At 37.6% G+C, this 14,895-nt stretch overlaps 1 protein-coding gene across 4 annotated transcripts in view; it reads right to left on the bottom strand.

The window, feature by feature from the left end:
• ARMC8 (armadillo repeat containing 8) overlaps window positions 1–14,895 on the bottom strand; it is an 81,642-nt gene that overhangs the window by 56,617 nt on the left and 10,130 nt on the right. For 3 of the 4 annotated variants that reach the window (XM_075032173.1, XM_075032175.1, XM_075032177.1), the window contains exon 3: window positions 8,577–8,648. The exons of the other annotated variant lie outside the window; for it this stretch is intronic. In XM_075032173.1, the coding sequence (XP_074888274.1) occupies window positions 8,577–8,648 (72 nt within the window). The remainder of the gene's footprint in view (window positions 1–8,576; window positions 8,649–14,895) is intronic. 4 annotated transcript variants of the gene reach the window in all.

Genomic DNA, 14,895 nt, shown 5'->3' with positions numbered 1-14,895 from the left:
CCTCATAATGTGCATGACAGACCTAGTAATGCTATGTCCAAATGTATTGAGCGAACTCTTGAAAGAAAGCTTGTAACATGCCAGAGATCATGAATGTTTCAAAAGATGTGCATAATTGATAACTTGTACACTTCTTATTAACACCACCAACAGTGGTCATGCAGTCCAAGTTACCTTACAACTTCTGCAGTCAGCAGGTCAATTAGGTGGGAACTGAGGATCACAGAACCAGAGCTGTGAGGAATCTTGACAGATCCTCTAGTCACTGACCTTGCTCCAAGGCAGAATCATCAACCATTAGGTCATTTGAAGTTACTGCCTTGCCTGTTTTTCAATACTTCCATTGGTGGAGATTCATCACATTGTCACCAGCAGAAGCCTTTCAGCACAGCAAGGTGCACATGTACATACATTTCTCTACTACTATGGGGCGGTCTTGCTCGCTCCTATGTCTGTGCTCCTCTGTCCATTTTTTTTAACTCAACAGAACAATACTTGCTTTTTTGTGAAAGGCAGTTTTCTGTAATTATTGAACTGAAGCAGTTTTCTGTGCAGTCACACAAACATCAACACAAGAAGTGGTAGGAGGATATGATCAGAAGCATAGAGGGGTAGTTCTGTGAGATAACCCCCTGTCAGAAGAAGAGACCTGTTAAATCAGCTTGGCTTTTCACCTGCACCTTTACATACACTGCCTGGGTCAGAGACACAAAAGGCATTTTCATTAGTGTAACAAAGTCCCGATCCCAAGGCAACAAAAGAGGAGATGCAAGTCACAAAAGCTGCTCTTCTACCAACAAAAGTTTTCAGACAAAGGAAAGCAAGAAAGGAGTTGCTACTGAGCACTAAGGGATTAGGGACAAGATTACTCCAGAAATACTAATTTCAGATAAGAAAGATGCCGAGCAAAAATAAAGAAAAAAGCTCAAAACACAGGCGTGAAGCTTGAATGCCCATTTGAACCTAAGTCATCATCTCATGAGATTATGTTTAAAATGGAAGGTAATATTAGGACAACAAGGTGCTAGCATGTTGCATATTCAGCAACCCTTCTCTAAGAAATAAACACACACCTGCAAAAAAAACCAGCTCCATCTCATGTTTGTGCTGTGTTTCCACACAGTTTCCCACTGAAACAGACCAAGTTGAAAAGGTACCATCACTGGAAGGCAAACTGGAGATCAGAACTTGAGTAGATCCTAGTATTCTCTAACTTTGGACATGATCTTGCCAAAACTACTTTATAAAAGATGTAACAAGCTAAGAAGATCATAATTGTATTTTGTGCATCACTAAGCACACCAGGTCTCTCTTCTGGAGAAGAGATACACAACACACTTTCTTCTGCAGTTAACTGACATCTTGTGCCAAAACAATTCATATAATGATTACCGATAGACCTATGGCTTTATTATGTATTTTAATATATTTTAGTTACAGTTTTAAAATGTTTTTGTTCCCCAGAATATCAACTGACCAAGGGAAACTTAACAGACTACTAGTCTTCTGTAAAATGCAATTTTGCTATCCTAAAAAAAGACTTCAATCCTTTTATTGGTAAGTATTTAGAGTCTAGGAAAAAAAGGTAGAACACCCAAATCTGATACTCAAAATTGGCATAGGTTTTCTGGAACTTAAATTATTTATGCCTTTTTTTGTTGTTCCTCCCAGCTTGGTTTCTGAACACTGTTAATTCCTGTTAGAAACAAAGATCCTATCACATATTAAGACAGGTTATCTGGCATATCAAAGTCCAGTTCATCACCCAAAACACAAAAAATAATCATATTGCCAGCCTCATATCTGTCACCTCACTATCATTTCTAGAGTTGCTCTCTAGGCCTCAAACTAGAAATCTTTCTTCACATGTCTGCAGGAGCAACTGCAGGCATGCTTCATCCCCTCACGCTTAAGAATGGTTCGGGTTTTATTCTCTCTTTAACAAATGGTGTTGCACGGACAAAGTGAACAGGGAAGAGTTGCCATCTCCTTTCCATAAAAGGGGTAGATCCTCCAAGATGAGGTTTCTTCTCCCTCTTCCATGTCATGGAAGTAACTGGCTGCTCCCTTTTCCTCATAGGAAAGCATGTGTGGTGAATCTAGGAATCCCCCAAAGGTGCAGTTCTTCATATTTTTATTACTGTATTGAATCCTGCGTTTGTATGATTCATCAGAACTGGTAACCCTACAATATTCTTCATTCTTTATCAAGAAAACCAATCCCCAGCTATTAAGGGTTTTTTACCTTTTTTAAATTATTTGTTTAACAAAGAAACTGAGAAAATAAACCATCAGATACAAAAATAGTCAACAGCAGACATCATTTACCATCAGTCACTCAGATAATAGAGAAAAAAACCATACAGAGGTTAAATATTTCTCATATGAGTTTCCACCATTCATTGGCCCTTTCCATGTCACAATACCAGAACTCTTCCAACAAGAAAACTATTTTTTGGTGGCTACCTTAAGATTAGAAACTAGAAAACATTCAAAAAATTACCTGCTGTCATTGCTAAACCTTATCACATCTGTCTAGTTAATCCAGCATTAGACTGTTGTGAAAACTGATGGCTAAGTTTGTTCTCTGAAATTGTTCAACAGCTTTACTGCCCCAGGTACAAAGAAGAAAATGTCAGATCTATGCAAGTTAACTCCTAACCCATTACTGTGCTGTTCCTTCTTTGCCAAAATTCAGTATCAGATCCATGGATCAGTGCATACCTCCAAAGGTGGTTTAGAGAACCTCTGCGTAAAACCTTTCCAGGATAGCACTGGGTTCAATACTGCTATATCTAATCCCAACCAGCCAGTAATTAGATTTGCATGACCATGTGAACGAAGCACAACACATATTTGCACAAACACATCTGTCATGCATAATTTCAGCATATAAAATTATAAATGAAGGAATTAAGGCTTTCATTGAAACTATACCCTCACTCATAAGGCAGTGCTTCCTTCTACTAGCTAATGATGGATTTAGAGCTGAATACTCGGGCAAGTGCTAATACATCCTGTCTGTACAGGAGATGGTTCTGTCAAGCAGATACTTGCATTCCTACAGTTGAAGGATGGGCTAGTCCTTTAGGAGCAGTATCATAAAGGACACTAATTAAAAGAACTTCTAGAGTGAGTGCCTGAATTCAAGGATAACCCTGAGGGAAAACTAGACATATAAAGACAGTTCTTCATTAAATCAGATTACAGAATCACAGAATAGATGATGTTGGAAGAGACCTCTGGAGGTCATCTAGTCCATCCCACTGCTCAAAGCAGGATCAGCTAGAGCTGGTTGCTCAATATTCTAGCTATGAGGCCAAGCTTTCCAGAACACAAACTAACAGACATATTTTCTTGGTGTTAAACTAAAGTCGTACTGGCTATATGCACAAGCCTCTTTATTCCTAAATGCCCAAACATAGGGAGTTTGTTGCTTATCTTCTACTTAAACAATAAATGATTTGTTTAACTAAGAACATTATCTGATATTTATCCAAGTAACTCCAAGGAAAGCTGAAAGCAACAGGGTGTTTTTCCACCCTGCAGTCCTGCAACTGCGCTCACAACAGTCAGCATGCCAGTATGAAAGTATTCGATACGTAAGGGTGCTCTTCTGCTAAGCTCCACGCAGGATCAAGTATCAACATCATGGGTCATCTAGGAATTTGTAACATCATACCTTTAAACAAGAACTGATCAGGATACTTGTGAGCTATGCAAAACCATCCTACCTAAATTTTCTTTCCAAATCTCAAAATAAAAGGAAAACACACTCAAACATTTCCAACACTATCACAAATATGTGAATTCCTCTATTTACTTATCAGTACATCAGTTTTAATTTGTCCAGTATTTGCCAGACAATACTGCCTGCAAAAGTCCTCTTTATGAATACTATTCTTGTGTTTAATATAGCCCATAGCCTGTATAAAATCCTTTTCCTTAGCTGCCAGGCTTTGGAATGTAACAGAACCTTCCAATTAAGAGAGATGTCTTCTCATCTTATTAGTAGGTTACACAGTTATCAAAGCAGAAGTCTTACTTTTTGGCAAACTCTGAAAGAACACCACCTGAAGGAATTTCACTATGTTTAACAATAAATTGAAACATAAAATTTCATGGGTGTCCATGCTGATGTGTTCACAGCCCTAGAAACAAGTTGAAACCCCAATAAATCCTTACTAGCTTTCACTTCCACAGACAAGCTAATGGTATGCTTCACAGAACTCAAATTTCAGATGATGGAATGGGTAAGAGTTTATCAGCTGTTCTACATGTCATTTAAAATGTGATCCAAAGACATTTAGAAAAACAAACAAAACAAAAACCCAAAAACAAAACCCCACCAGTTAAACAGAATCCCTAATAAATGACTTAGGGAAAGGTGAAAATTAACTATATGAAGTTCTATGAGGTGCACCTACCTAGAGACAGGCCTTTAGATTTAGGAAGAAGTACACTACCACGTTACAGCTCCGAACAACTGACTTTACGCCTTAAGACTCTGGAGAACAATCAGATGGAAGTTAGAAAATCATTTTTGGTAAGTGACAAGAATGATTTAGTGGTTTTGTTAAAGGTCTTGGATGGTTAGGTTTAAGATTTGATTTAAAAACTCTGTATTCATTTTGGAGCAAAGGAATAACTGAAGTTCTTAATGAGAAACTATCTCTGAAGTGGATTAGACTAAGTATTAAACTTTCAGTAATGATTAGATAAGCAATAACTTTATTCAGCTAACATTTTTGACAAAATAGCACAGGTCAGAGCTTTAACAGGTAACTGCAATGTACAGGAAGACAAAGCTATGCTCTGATGACTGAAATTTAACATTGCCTTCTCTACCCTCTGCCATCCACCAGATGAAGGAAGAGGAAGAGAGGAAATACGTCACAGGCTTGAAAGGCCCAGTTGGCAACTGGATTACAAACCACTGAATGCTGTATCTTTCAGGATACCAGAAAGTGGTCCACAGACTTGCAAAACAGAGTTATCAAGAACTTACTCTCATGTGCATTTCATTTAATGTTTTTCTTTTCCAATTCCATCTCTGTAAGCCAGAGGCTTTAGACCGTTTATTGCAGATTCAGAAAGAGCTTAAGCACAATAACTTTTGCCTACAACAGAATCTAACCTACTCTCTTTCAGTGGCCTTAAAATGTGGTTAATGTGCAGTTTGTGGGAAGGTGTATATAGGAGGCCACAAGATACTGCAGAGCTGGGATGGAAAGACTGCTTAGCTTCTGAAGTTATGTCAAAGAATGACAAGATATCTGGGTGGTCCTGGTAACAACTTAAGTGAGAGTCTTTAGCTCCCCTACACCTTAGGTGTTATTAAGTGGCAATGAATATGATGACAATATGATTGTCAGCCTGGACTCCACAGTAAACAAGCATTTTTCTAGCCTCTATTATAAACTCCATCAGAAAAGGGCTTTGATGACAACTCAGAGGATTAGGAGCCAGCAGCACTACAGACTAACTGCTACTAAATGAACATTGTTTCATTAAGTCAGAAATCCTCTATCAAGATGACGTAGAAAAGAACAACTTATATTTGAACTGAGGACTCAATCATTTTCCCGAGATTTAGGAGGTAAGAGCAACTGACAAAAAGCTTTAAATACTGAACTCGGACTCTGAAGAGGTGCCTGACATTCATAGGCATGAGAGCTGCAGTATTTGTTCTTACAAAATTGTCAAGTGAAGGAGCACACCAATAATTAGTATGGACTTCCTCATTCTCTTATGTGGGGTAGAATGAAAAAAACTAGAAAAGTGAAGGACAGTACAAGTAGTAAACCATTTTAGGCAAGGCTGAGTTTTTGTTTTAAGTTGGCCTGCCACTGAAAGAACTTGGTATTAAGGCATTAAAATACCTTTTTCCCCCCGCACTTTAAAAATTTTATTTTCTGGGACTGCTACTAAAAAGTAACAGTTTCAAAAAGTAAAATTTCTGCAGTCCTGACAGAAGTGCCCGATGCCAGCATTTGATCAGAATGCAAGGGAATAACTCTCATTCTGTAGAGAGGAAGAGATATAGAAAATCATTTCTTATGAAACAAAATCCACATACAGGCTGGCTACATTTATATTCTTAACATCTAGGACCATGTTGGTGTACACATTTGTACCGTTCTTAACACTTCTTAGTTCTTAAGTCCAGACATGGCAAGTCTGCAAGTTTTCTTCAATCAACTTTGTTTTTCTTAGCACCCTCTTTAGAACAAGTGGTCAAGAACTGACCATAGGTCAGATTGAACTTCAAAGGGACAAAAAAATTTCACTTAAGTTATTATCTGTATCTCCCTTTCTAAAGATGACACCACTAAGCAGTCAGCTCATGGTCTCAGGAGGCCACTGGCCTAGAAATGACAGCGATTCGGCCATTCTTCCCCAGCATTTTCTTCCGTATGGAGATCTTCAAAGGACTTTGCATTTCTTTCCAACCAAGCAGCAGTCTAACATTTTTAAATAATAGGGATACTTCATACCTACCAGTAGTATTTGGCCCAATTTCAAACAAAATATATTTCCTAGACTTGTTTCCAAACCTCATATGAGTCTGTTCTAATATTTGAACATACTGTTTTCTTTTCCACTAAGTGACAGAAATCTGAAGGGGTTCTTTGCATCTAAAGTGTCTCTTCTGAAAGCTTGCTGGAGGAATACTTGGGGAAGAAGAGAGAAGCAAGAAATGAGTAAACAAGAAGGTAAACCACAAGACAAAGCACCAGCAGCAGAATTCTAACAATCCCCATGCAATTACAGAAAGGAATCAACTTCCCTTGGGAGACTGCAATCTAACGCTGTGAAAACAAAACTGTTCTCCTCATTAACTTTACAGACGAGACTTAAACCAAAGAATGCTAGCTTGCTTGCTTCTATTCTTATTGAGGAAAAAGTTTGACTTTGCAGATTGGAATTCCAAAGGTTCCCATACTCTAACAGCTTCAGTGGCCATTTCACGAATTAGAAGGCATGTCAAAAAAGCCAATGAATTCCTGCCACCTTGTTAGAGAGAACAACGGAAGAAGTTCTCTAATCCAAATGGTCTGTAATCTATTTAAGTCTGTCTACAATACCTTGAGGAAATTCTAAAGCCTTCAGAAAGGCACTTGGGGGTAGATGATGCCACTTAAGTTTTAGCCAGCAAGAATCGTCTTTTCTCACAATAACCCAGCTGATTTACCTTCATCTATACCTCTAAGTCTGAAAAGCCTTGACATTAGATTTCCTGTCATTTGAGGATAACTTGTACTGAATTGAGGGCAAGCATGATAGTTTACCTTTTAAAATTTTCCAAACCCAGTCATTTATTTGCAGTTATAGGTTAACCACAGAATTTACTTGGACAGCCAGAAGGCATTAACAACAGGAAAAAAAAAAACAGGTTTGGATTTTCATTACTGGGCACAACACAAGTAACAGCAGAAAGCAGGATAACTGAAGGCACATAAAGTCCTACAAAATGTAAGAACAGTCGGATGCTAGATTTGGAAGCTGGAGGTCTTCTGTCCCTTTTAAAATGGGAACCACAAGAACAAACAGTGGTCATGAAAATCCCTTAGGGCCTGTTGCTAAAAAAATTCCTTAAACTTTGCATAATCTTTAACCAATGTCCACTTCAATCTTTTCATCTCATGTGAAGTCTTCTCTTCACCTGTTTACATGTGGTCAAAATGGAAGATAATTCAGCAGGTTTTGTAGAGGGGGTTTCCCCACAGCTAATCCATAGGGAATTTAAAGGGCTAGCCTTGACAAACTCAATCTGTAAATGAGAAGATATTCCCTGCAAATTAAATGCATTTTTTGACAAGCCAGAAGAAGCATTCTCAAGCAGGACCAGTTTGGGACCTAGTTGCCATTTAAGCAAAAGGATCATAGGTGGTCCCATACTGCTAGCACAAGTAATGCAGTGCTCATTGTTTTCCTTTTCCATCGCTGCAAATTGTGGCTGAAAGAAAGCTAGAGGAGAAGAGGGGTGAAATGAAAGCTGCAGTGAGCAATCCAGTACCTAAAGTTACCTGTTAAATTTGTACTAGTGGAATCAGGATCCAGAAAATGTTAACTAACATCAGCTGAAGCAGTAATTCAGCAATAAAGTATGGTCAATTGTTTTTAATCCTCTGAAGCAGGTGGAGAAGACAAGCAAATTATCTCAGATGTTTTTTAATATTTTTAAATTATATTTTTAACATAACCTTATACATTTTCACTTGTGAACTCACCAGGCAATTGGCTGAAGAGCAGGATTAAGATACAACCACTTCCATCCATCATTAATATCATCAATGTCAGAAATTAGATTTCATTCCTGAGCTAATAAAGTTTAATAAAAATCACCAAGACTACTTTAGAGAATTCTATGAAATTCTAAATTAAAATCATTACTCAACAGCCTGTTCTGTAATACATCAGCTTAACAGATAGTTTAAGTCTCTCTCAGTTACATTAAAGTAAGTCTGCAGTCAACTACAACCAAAGTTAAAACAAAAAAGTGCCTGTGATCAAAGGATCATTATTCCAGACCCATTGTGAATCAGTGAAAAGGAGAGTAGCAAAGGACATACCTTGGAACTGCTCCCAAAACAATCAAGTTGGCTTTTTGTTTGTTGTTTCCAATTACAGCATTTTTCATATCTCTGTAAATCCAGAAAGAAAAACAAACCCTGGTAAATTATGCTGAGGTACTGAGGGCTTAATCTATAGAAGTTACTATTTCCATGAAGGTTTATCAAGTAGTCTTCCACATGTCCATGCTGCACCTACAGGACTGAGTAGTGCTTTAGGGCACAGTTTCCACAGCCCACAGATAAATACCCCAGAGCTCTGGGATTCCATTACATCCCAGCTTATGCAAGTAAGTAAAAACCCACACTATCTCACATGCACACCAGACATGAAAGTCTCATTACTGAGGAAAACTAGATATACTGGTTCTTTGTGCCCGTATATTCACTAGACTTCTAAAAGAAAAAAAGACATCATTGGTTGGGAAATAAAAAAAAAAAAAAATAAAAAAAAAAAGAGGAACAAGGAACTATCACCAGTCTCCAGAGACCAGGCTTTCACTCTCCTCTTCACCACAGGCTTCCTTTTGTGAATTTCAGCAGGACACCTAAACATCTGTATGTCAAAATTCCAGGAATAAAGTGGAAACAAAAGCATTTTCCTGTCTGAGAGTTACTGCAAGGTTAAATACATTAAAGGCATTCATACTGTGGTAAAGGGACAAGGGAAGCATTTTGGAAAGAGGACACTGGTTGCACACACTAAGAAGTCCTATGAAAATGCATTGTTTGCAACCTTCTTGTTCAGAAAATTGCTACTGTATCTTAAAAATCGTCACCACCTTTTAAAGATTTTTTTTCTTCATATGAACATATTGAACATATATGAACATCCAGAGAATCTGAAAGCAAGCTAGCAACTTATGACCAGTTTCAGAAAATCAAGATGACACAGTTCTAGGAAACTTTCTAGTTGTAGGGGCCTTTATAAGAGCAGAGAACAAAAACAGTCCAAATGCAGATAATTCTTTATCAACAAAAACCAAAACTAGATTGATTATAGTGTTAGTAGTTGCAAAATTGATAAATTAATCACTGGCTAACTATACCCGCAACTCATTTAAATAATTTGGGAGCTTTAGTGGCAGCTTTAAGTTACCACATTTTCTTGCTTCTGTATCACTCTTTCACCTGCTGTCTGCAAATTTTAAGAGATCTAGAGCAGCCCTGTTCTTTAAGATCCACTTTGGCCTGCATTAACACTACACAGTCCTTACATACCCACTGAATGTGCAAATTCCACTGCAATAAGCAGTTGTCCCAAGTGTTAAATTCACTTCATTAGAGTTATAAAAAACTTCTTGGCCAAGGCAGGCAATATCTGGACTGGCATAAACAGAACCTTAATAAACCTCAATTAGTAAAAGGTAATTGCCCATTCTTCCTGAACTATTTTTCCATGTGACTCACTCTCCTGTTGCATACACTTACTTGGCCACAGAAGAGCATTCTAGGAATTTTAAGCAAAGGGAGACTGTCTAACTTCTCAAGTTTGGCTAGTGATCTTGGATCTCCAAGAAGGAAGCAGCATTAAAAGCAGCTGAACACTGACCTGCAGTTCTGTGTATCTCTTAACACAGGCAGAGTCAGGAAAACACTTGACCTCTCAAGTGAGCCATTACTTAACATGAATCTGCTTACCCACCACACAGTTTTACACAGCCAAGTATCAGCAAAAAACGTTGGACCTTTCTGTTGTATCTCCCGTAAGTTTGGTAACTTCACACAATACAGGAGGTAGAGGAGAAAGAGCAAGATCAGAAGACAGGCTAAGCTGGAAGCCCAAGAAAATTTAAGGAATTCACTTGAAGATTTCACTGAACTCAGAAACAGTACTTCAGTGGTTTCTATGCTGAATGCTTGATATGGAAGTATCCCAGTCATTTTTAAAGGTTTTTAAAATACAAGAATGAGTCCAAAACAGTGACAAAAGCAATGATCAGATGTCTCAAAGGAATGGAAACTGTACCAACAGATGTGCTAGGTTCAGGTACTAAACTGCTCAGGCCACTCTAGGATTTCTAAAAAGGCTACCTCTCCCTGTTATCCTTAGGCACCAGCTCTCAAAGTCACTCATACCATGTATCTGTGAAGGCATCCTGAGAAGCTAAAGAGAAGGCACTTGCCAAGCACTCTGAAGAATTAACAAACAGATTTTGGTAACATTTTAATGCTCTGCTCAGGTGACTTTACACATTATTTTGTGTTTAAAACAAACAAAAACCAAAAAAACAAAACCAAAAAACCCACTACCAACAAACTTCTGTGACTCCTGCACCAACTCCGCAATAGAATGACTTGTTAACCTTATAACTATTTAATATGTAATAAGTACTGACTATTAGAATTTGATTTAGAGACCCTTTCAGAAGTGGCAGGAGCATAGCAAAGTTCCATACTGCTCAGTTTAAGAGGTTTAGTGAGGTTGCAGTCCTGATCTGTAAATGAATCAGATGAGTTTCTCCATCCTAGTTCATAAAGTTCTTCAGAAAAGTCATGGCAGATAGACAAGAAATATCACAAGCTTGAGATTTCTGACAAAAATCCAACACATGTACATTCGACCACTTCAACTTGCAAGCAAGTAAAATACCTTTAAATTAGTAAGGTGACCAAAAACTGACAGAGATTGGACTCAGCAAAGATCACCATGTTTGCGTGCATTATGCCCTGGCACTCCCAAGTTCCATGCTTATCTCTTCAGATTTGCCACTTACAGAAATGAACCTGTTCAATGCACAGGAAGCAGGGATATGGAAACCAAGAATATCCTTAAAATGCCAAAACCCAATGCTGAATAATAGCAGACTTTTTTTTTGTTTACTATGAAAAATAATTATGTGATTCCATATTATGTTTCTGGAGATTTTCCTGTTCAGGAAGCTAATCTCCTTAAGAAGTAAAGTACCACCATGTGCTGCCCTAGTCTACCAGGTCCTTGGTGTATCATGAACCTTGGAAAAACTGAGGGCAGCTCCCTTATTTGAAAACATCATATCCAACAAGTTTGAGCTTGACTGATTTCAGATCCAAGACAACATAAGATTCATCCAAGGAGAAAAAGCAGTAAAGATGACTATCTTCTACAAGAGGTAACAAAGAAACTTCAGAAATTTGTAGTCCAAAACTGGATACCCACTTTATTTCCGAATGTCATGCACACTGCTCCCATTTCCTACTGTGAAAAGGAGTCCTTGAAATGAGGAAGAAGGAAACAACAGCAGAAACACAATCACAAAGAGATGAGACCTTCAAAAGAACAACTAGTCTATGGTGATTCTAGGCCTAGCCTGTGAGAAGACCATGATCCAGAAGAGGGAGATACACAGGCTTATCCATAATCAGCTCCAAGCTCTCAGACAGTTTATCAACCCTACTGCCAGGCAACAGCACAGGGTGAGCAGCTTCAGAAGAAAAATGCAGATCTTACACATGTACCTAGTACATTCCAGTACTACTTAGTTTCTCAGCCTCATAAAGGTAGCTTTCTATAGAGCCAAAAGACAAACCATGAAGTTTTCATATGACAGAGGTCTTAAGATGCATTTGAGGTTCATTGGTTTTTTGGTTGTTTTGGTTTTTGTTTTTGTTTTTTAATATCCTGTGTATTAAATCTTATAGTTTAGATTCAAACTAAATTCAAAGTCATTTAACAAAATAACATGAATTACAATAATTTTAATGCATAGATTTAAAATCTGATAGCTGATATTTATGCCTACACTTACTATAATGCAATAAAGTAATTTCTGTGAAAAAACTTTCAAGCAGGATAATATAGGCTGCCAACAATAAAATAAAACAAAGAGATCCTAGCTAAGCACTTGGAAATACTGCTTCCTGAAGTGCTAAGCCAGCTTTTTCCATCTCTTATTGCTTCTTAAAGAAATAAGAATATAGTTTCATCAGTTCAATCCTGGGACCACTCAGGTTTAAGTTATGAAACTAACTAGAGGCTGAAAAAGCAGAAAGACTTATTTTCTTCCTACAAACTCTAGAAAAGGGGAAAAAAAATTATCAGGTGAGGTTTATCAGCTCTAACAGTCTTCTGGAACATAGCAACCCAGAAGCAATCAGTTCAATTAATTAGCTATAAATAAAATGCAATGCATGCTAGTTTCGTAAGTGTATTAGATAAGCAAGAAGCAATATTAAATATAAAAATTTGTGAGTAAAATATGGCCTTTAAGTTTTAATGAATCCTAGCCAAAAAATTTAATATTATGAAATATCTTAGTCCGAAGAAAACTAGCATTCTAGTCTGTTAATGTAAATTATTATTGTAGAAACAACTTAAAAGTGCTGAACTTCGTCCTAAGCAGAAATTATTGAAGTTCAACATCTTCATGAAGTCTCCACAAAACCACCAGAAGTGTCCAGTCCTCTGAACTGGTATGAGCTAACTTCCCAGCTGAGAAAGAACAGACCTCTAAAGCATTCCTAGCAAGCCCCAATACCTGCACCTCTTCTGCAAGAGACCATAAGAAAACAACATGGATACATGGACTCCTTGGTGAGAATTTGGTTTTACCTACATTTTATATACAGTAAATCAAGCACAAACATAAGAAATTTTAAACTTCTGATAGGAAGCCCTAGAGCCTTCCTATGTCACCTTCTAGCAAAGCAACACAAAAGATCTTGAAACAAGCTAGAGTGACTTGATGAGGAAGCAGCAGTAGGAACCACACAGAAGAGGAAGAAATAAACAGCCTGCATACTTTCTCATCTTATGTCTTTTGAAAATAGAGTAGGTAGCCATATTTAAGAAGTTCCTAGACAGAGAAGGATATCAAACATGAGATGAACAATCACAGAAGGAAAAGTAGTCCTAGAAACTTCCAAGCCAATGCTTTCACTTTTAGTATGAAACAGTTACAAGAGATTCCAAGACAATTACGCACACAGAGGAAGCAACCAAAACAATGTGTTGCCAGACCAGAAGATTTATCTACCAGAGGGTGATCAAAATTACAAACAATAGAATGACACAAAGCATCATTCTGAAAAGGTGTTCAAAAACTTAAAATGCAAATATCTAAAAAGCTGAGGTACTGGTAGCTGATACAAGGACACAGCTCAAATAAAAACGTGTCTGCCCCAACTTCAGGAGAGTTTCTAAGTTTCTATATCATATAAGCAAATGGGACCTGGACTGGCTGGACTTGAGTCAGAAGCTAACAGTGGAGCTAAAGTTTTGACAATTATCCTTTCTGTAGCTTTTCCCTCCTTTTCCTTCCCCCTTCCTCCCACACTCCCATTTTTGTGGACAGAGGCAAAACAATCAACAACAGGAATTAATGACTAATTTTGCACATTAAAATATGTCCATCGTTATTTTGACAGAATTAATTTCTAAGATGGACACTACTTCGGCTTGAATATCTGTTAATTAGCCAAGTGAGTTGTTTACTACCCCTTTAGCAAGGAGCATGTTTGTACTAACATGATTACTAGTCCAACCAAGTGGCTAAAACATTAAAAACTCCTGCCAACTCAAGCAAACCACAGTAATCATAAATCAGCTTATTTTTAAGGTTAATCATCAGGTTGGAAAGAAAAGTTTCAAGATTTCTAATCCCCTTCAAAAAAGTATCAGTTGATGCAAAGAAAAAGATGATTTTACAGGAAAGAACAAAGTAGCATACAGAGACACTGTTACTCAACTTGTTTGAGTTTTAACACTTAGAAACTGTTACAAAAGTAGCATACAGTGCAAACTAAACAAACTCAACAATTAAACAAGGCAACCCTAAATACCTGGTTGTTCCCAATCTTAATTCTGTACCCTCAGACACTGCATAAAATCAAAGTGCTGTAGAAAAATAGCATAGGGCTATAATTACAGCAATGCAGAACAGTAGAATTTAACATTCATAATGCTAAAGCTGATTGTTTAATCCAACTTCTCCGTATCACAATGCCACAGAAACTGCTTGAACTCCTATCTGAAGTAACCTCTTTGGAGAGGCAACTTACCTTGTCGTAAGTTTTCTTGCCAAGGAAAGTCTATCAAATAGAAAGGTAAGCTGTTTCAATGATCCATACCTGTGGTTAGAAATATTTATACCTTATTCCTACCCTGAATCTATCCCAGTTTCCAATACTTATCTTGCTGTGTGTGTGTGACAGACTGAAGAAACCTCTCATATCAAATCTTTGCTTCCATATAAGAGCTTATGTCAGTCAATTCACATGCTAGCCTTCTATATCAAGCTTAACAACTTAAGGTCTCCATGTCTTTGGCTTTAGTTTCAACTCAAGTTCCTTTCAAATTTCCAGGTTGACTGACAAAACAGGAAATGCTGCTTTTCCCACC

Source organism: Buteo buteo, chromosome 7 (genome assembly GCF_964188355.1).
Source record: "Buteo buteo chromosome 7, bButBut1.hap1.1, whole genome shotgun sequence".
Taxonomy (NCBI): Eukaryota; Metazoa; Chordata; class Aves; order Accipitriformes; family Accipitridae; genus Buteo; species Buteo buteo.
The sequence above is the reverse complement of the archived record's forward strand: the minus strand, read 5'-3'. Positions and strand labels throughout refer to the sequence as shown.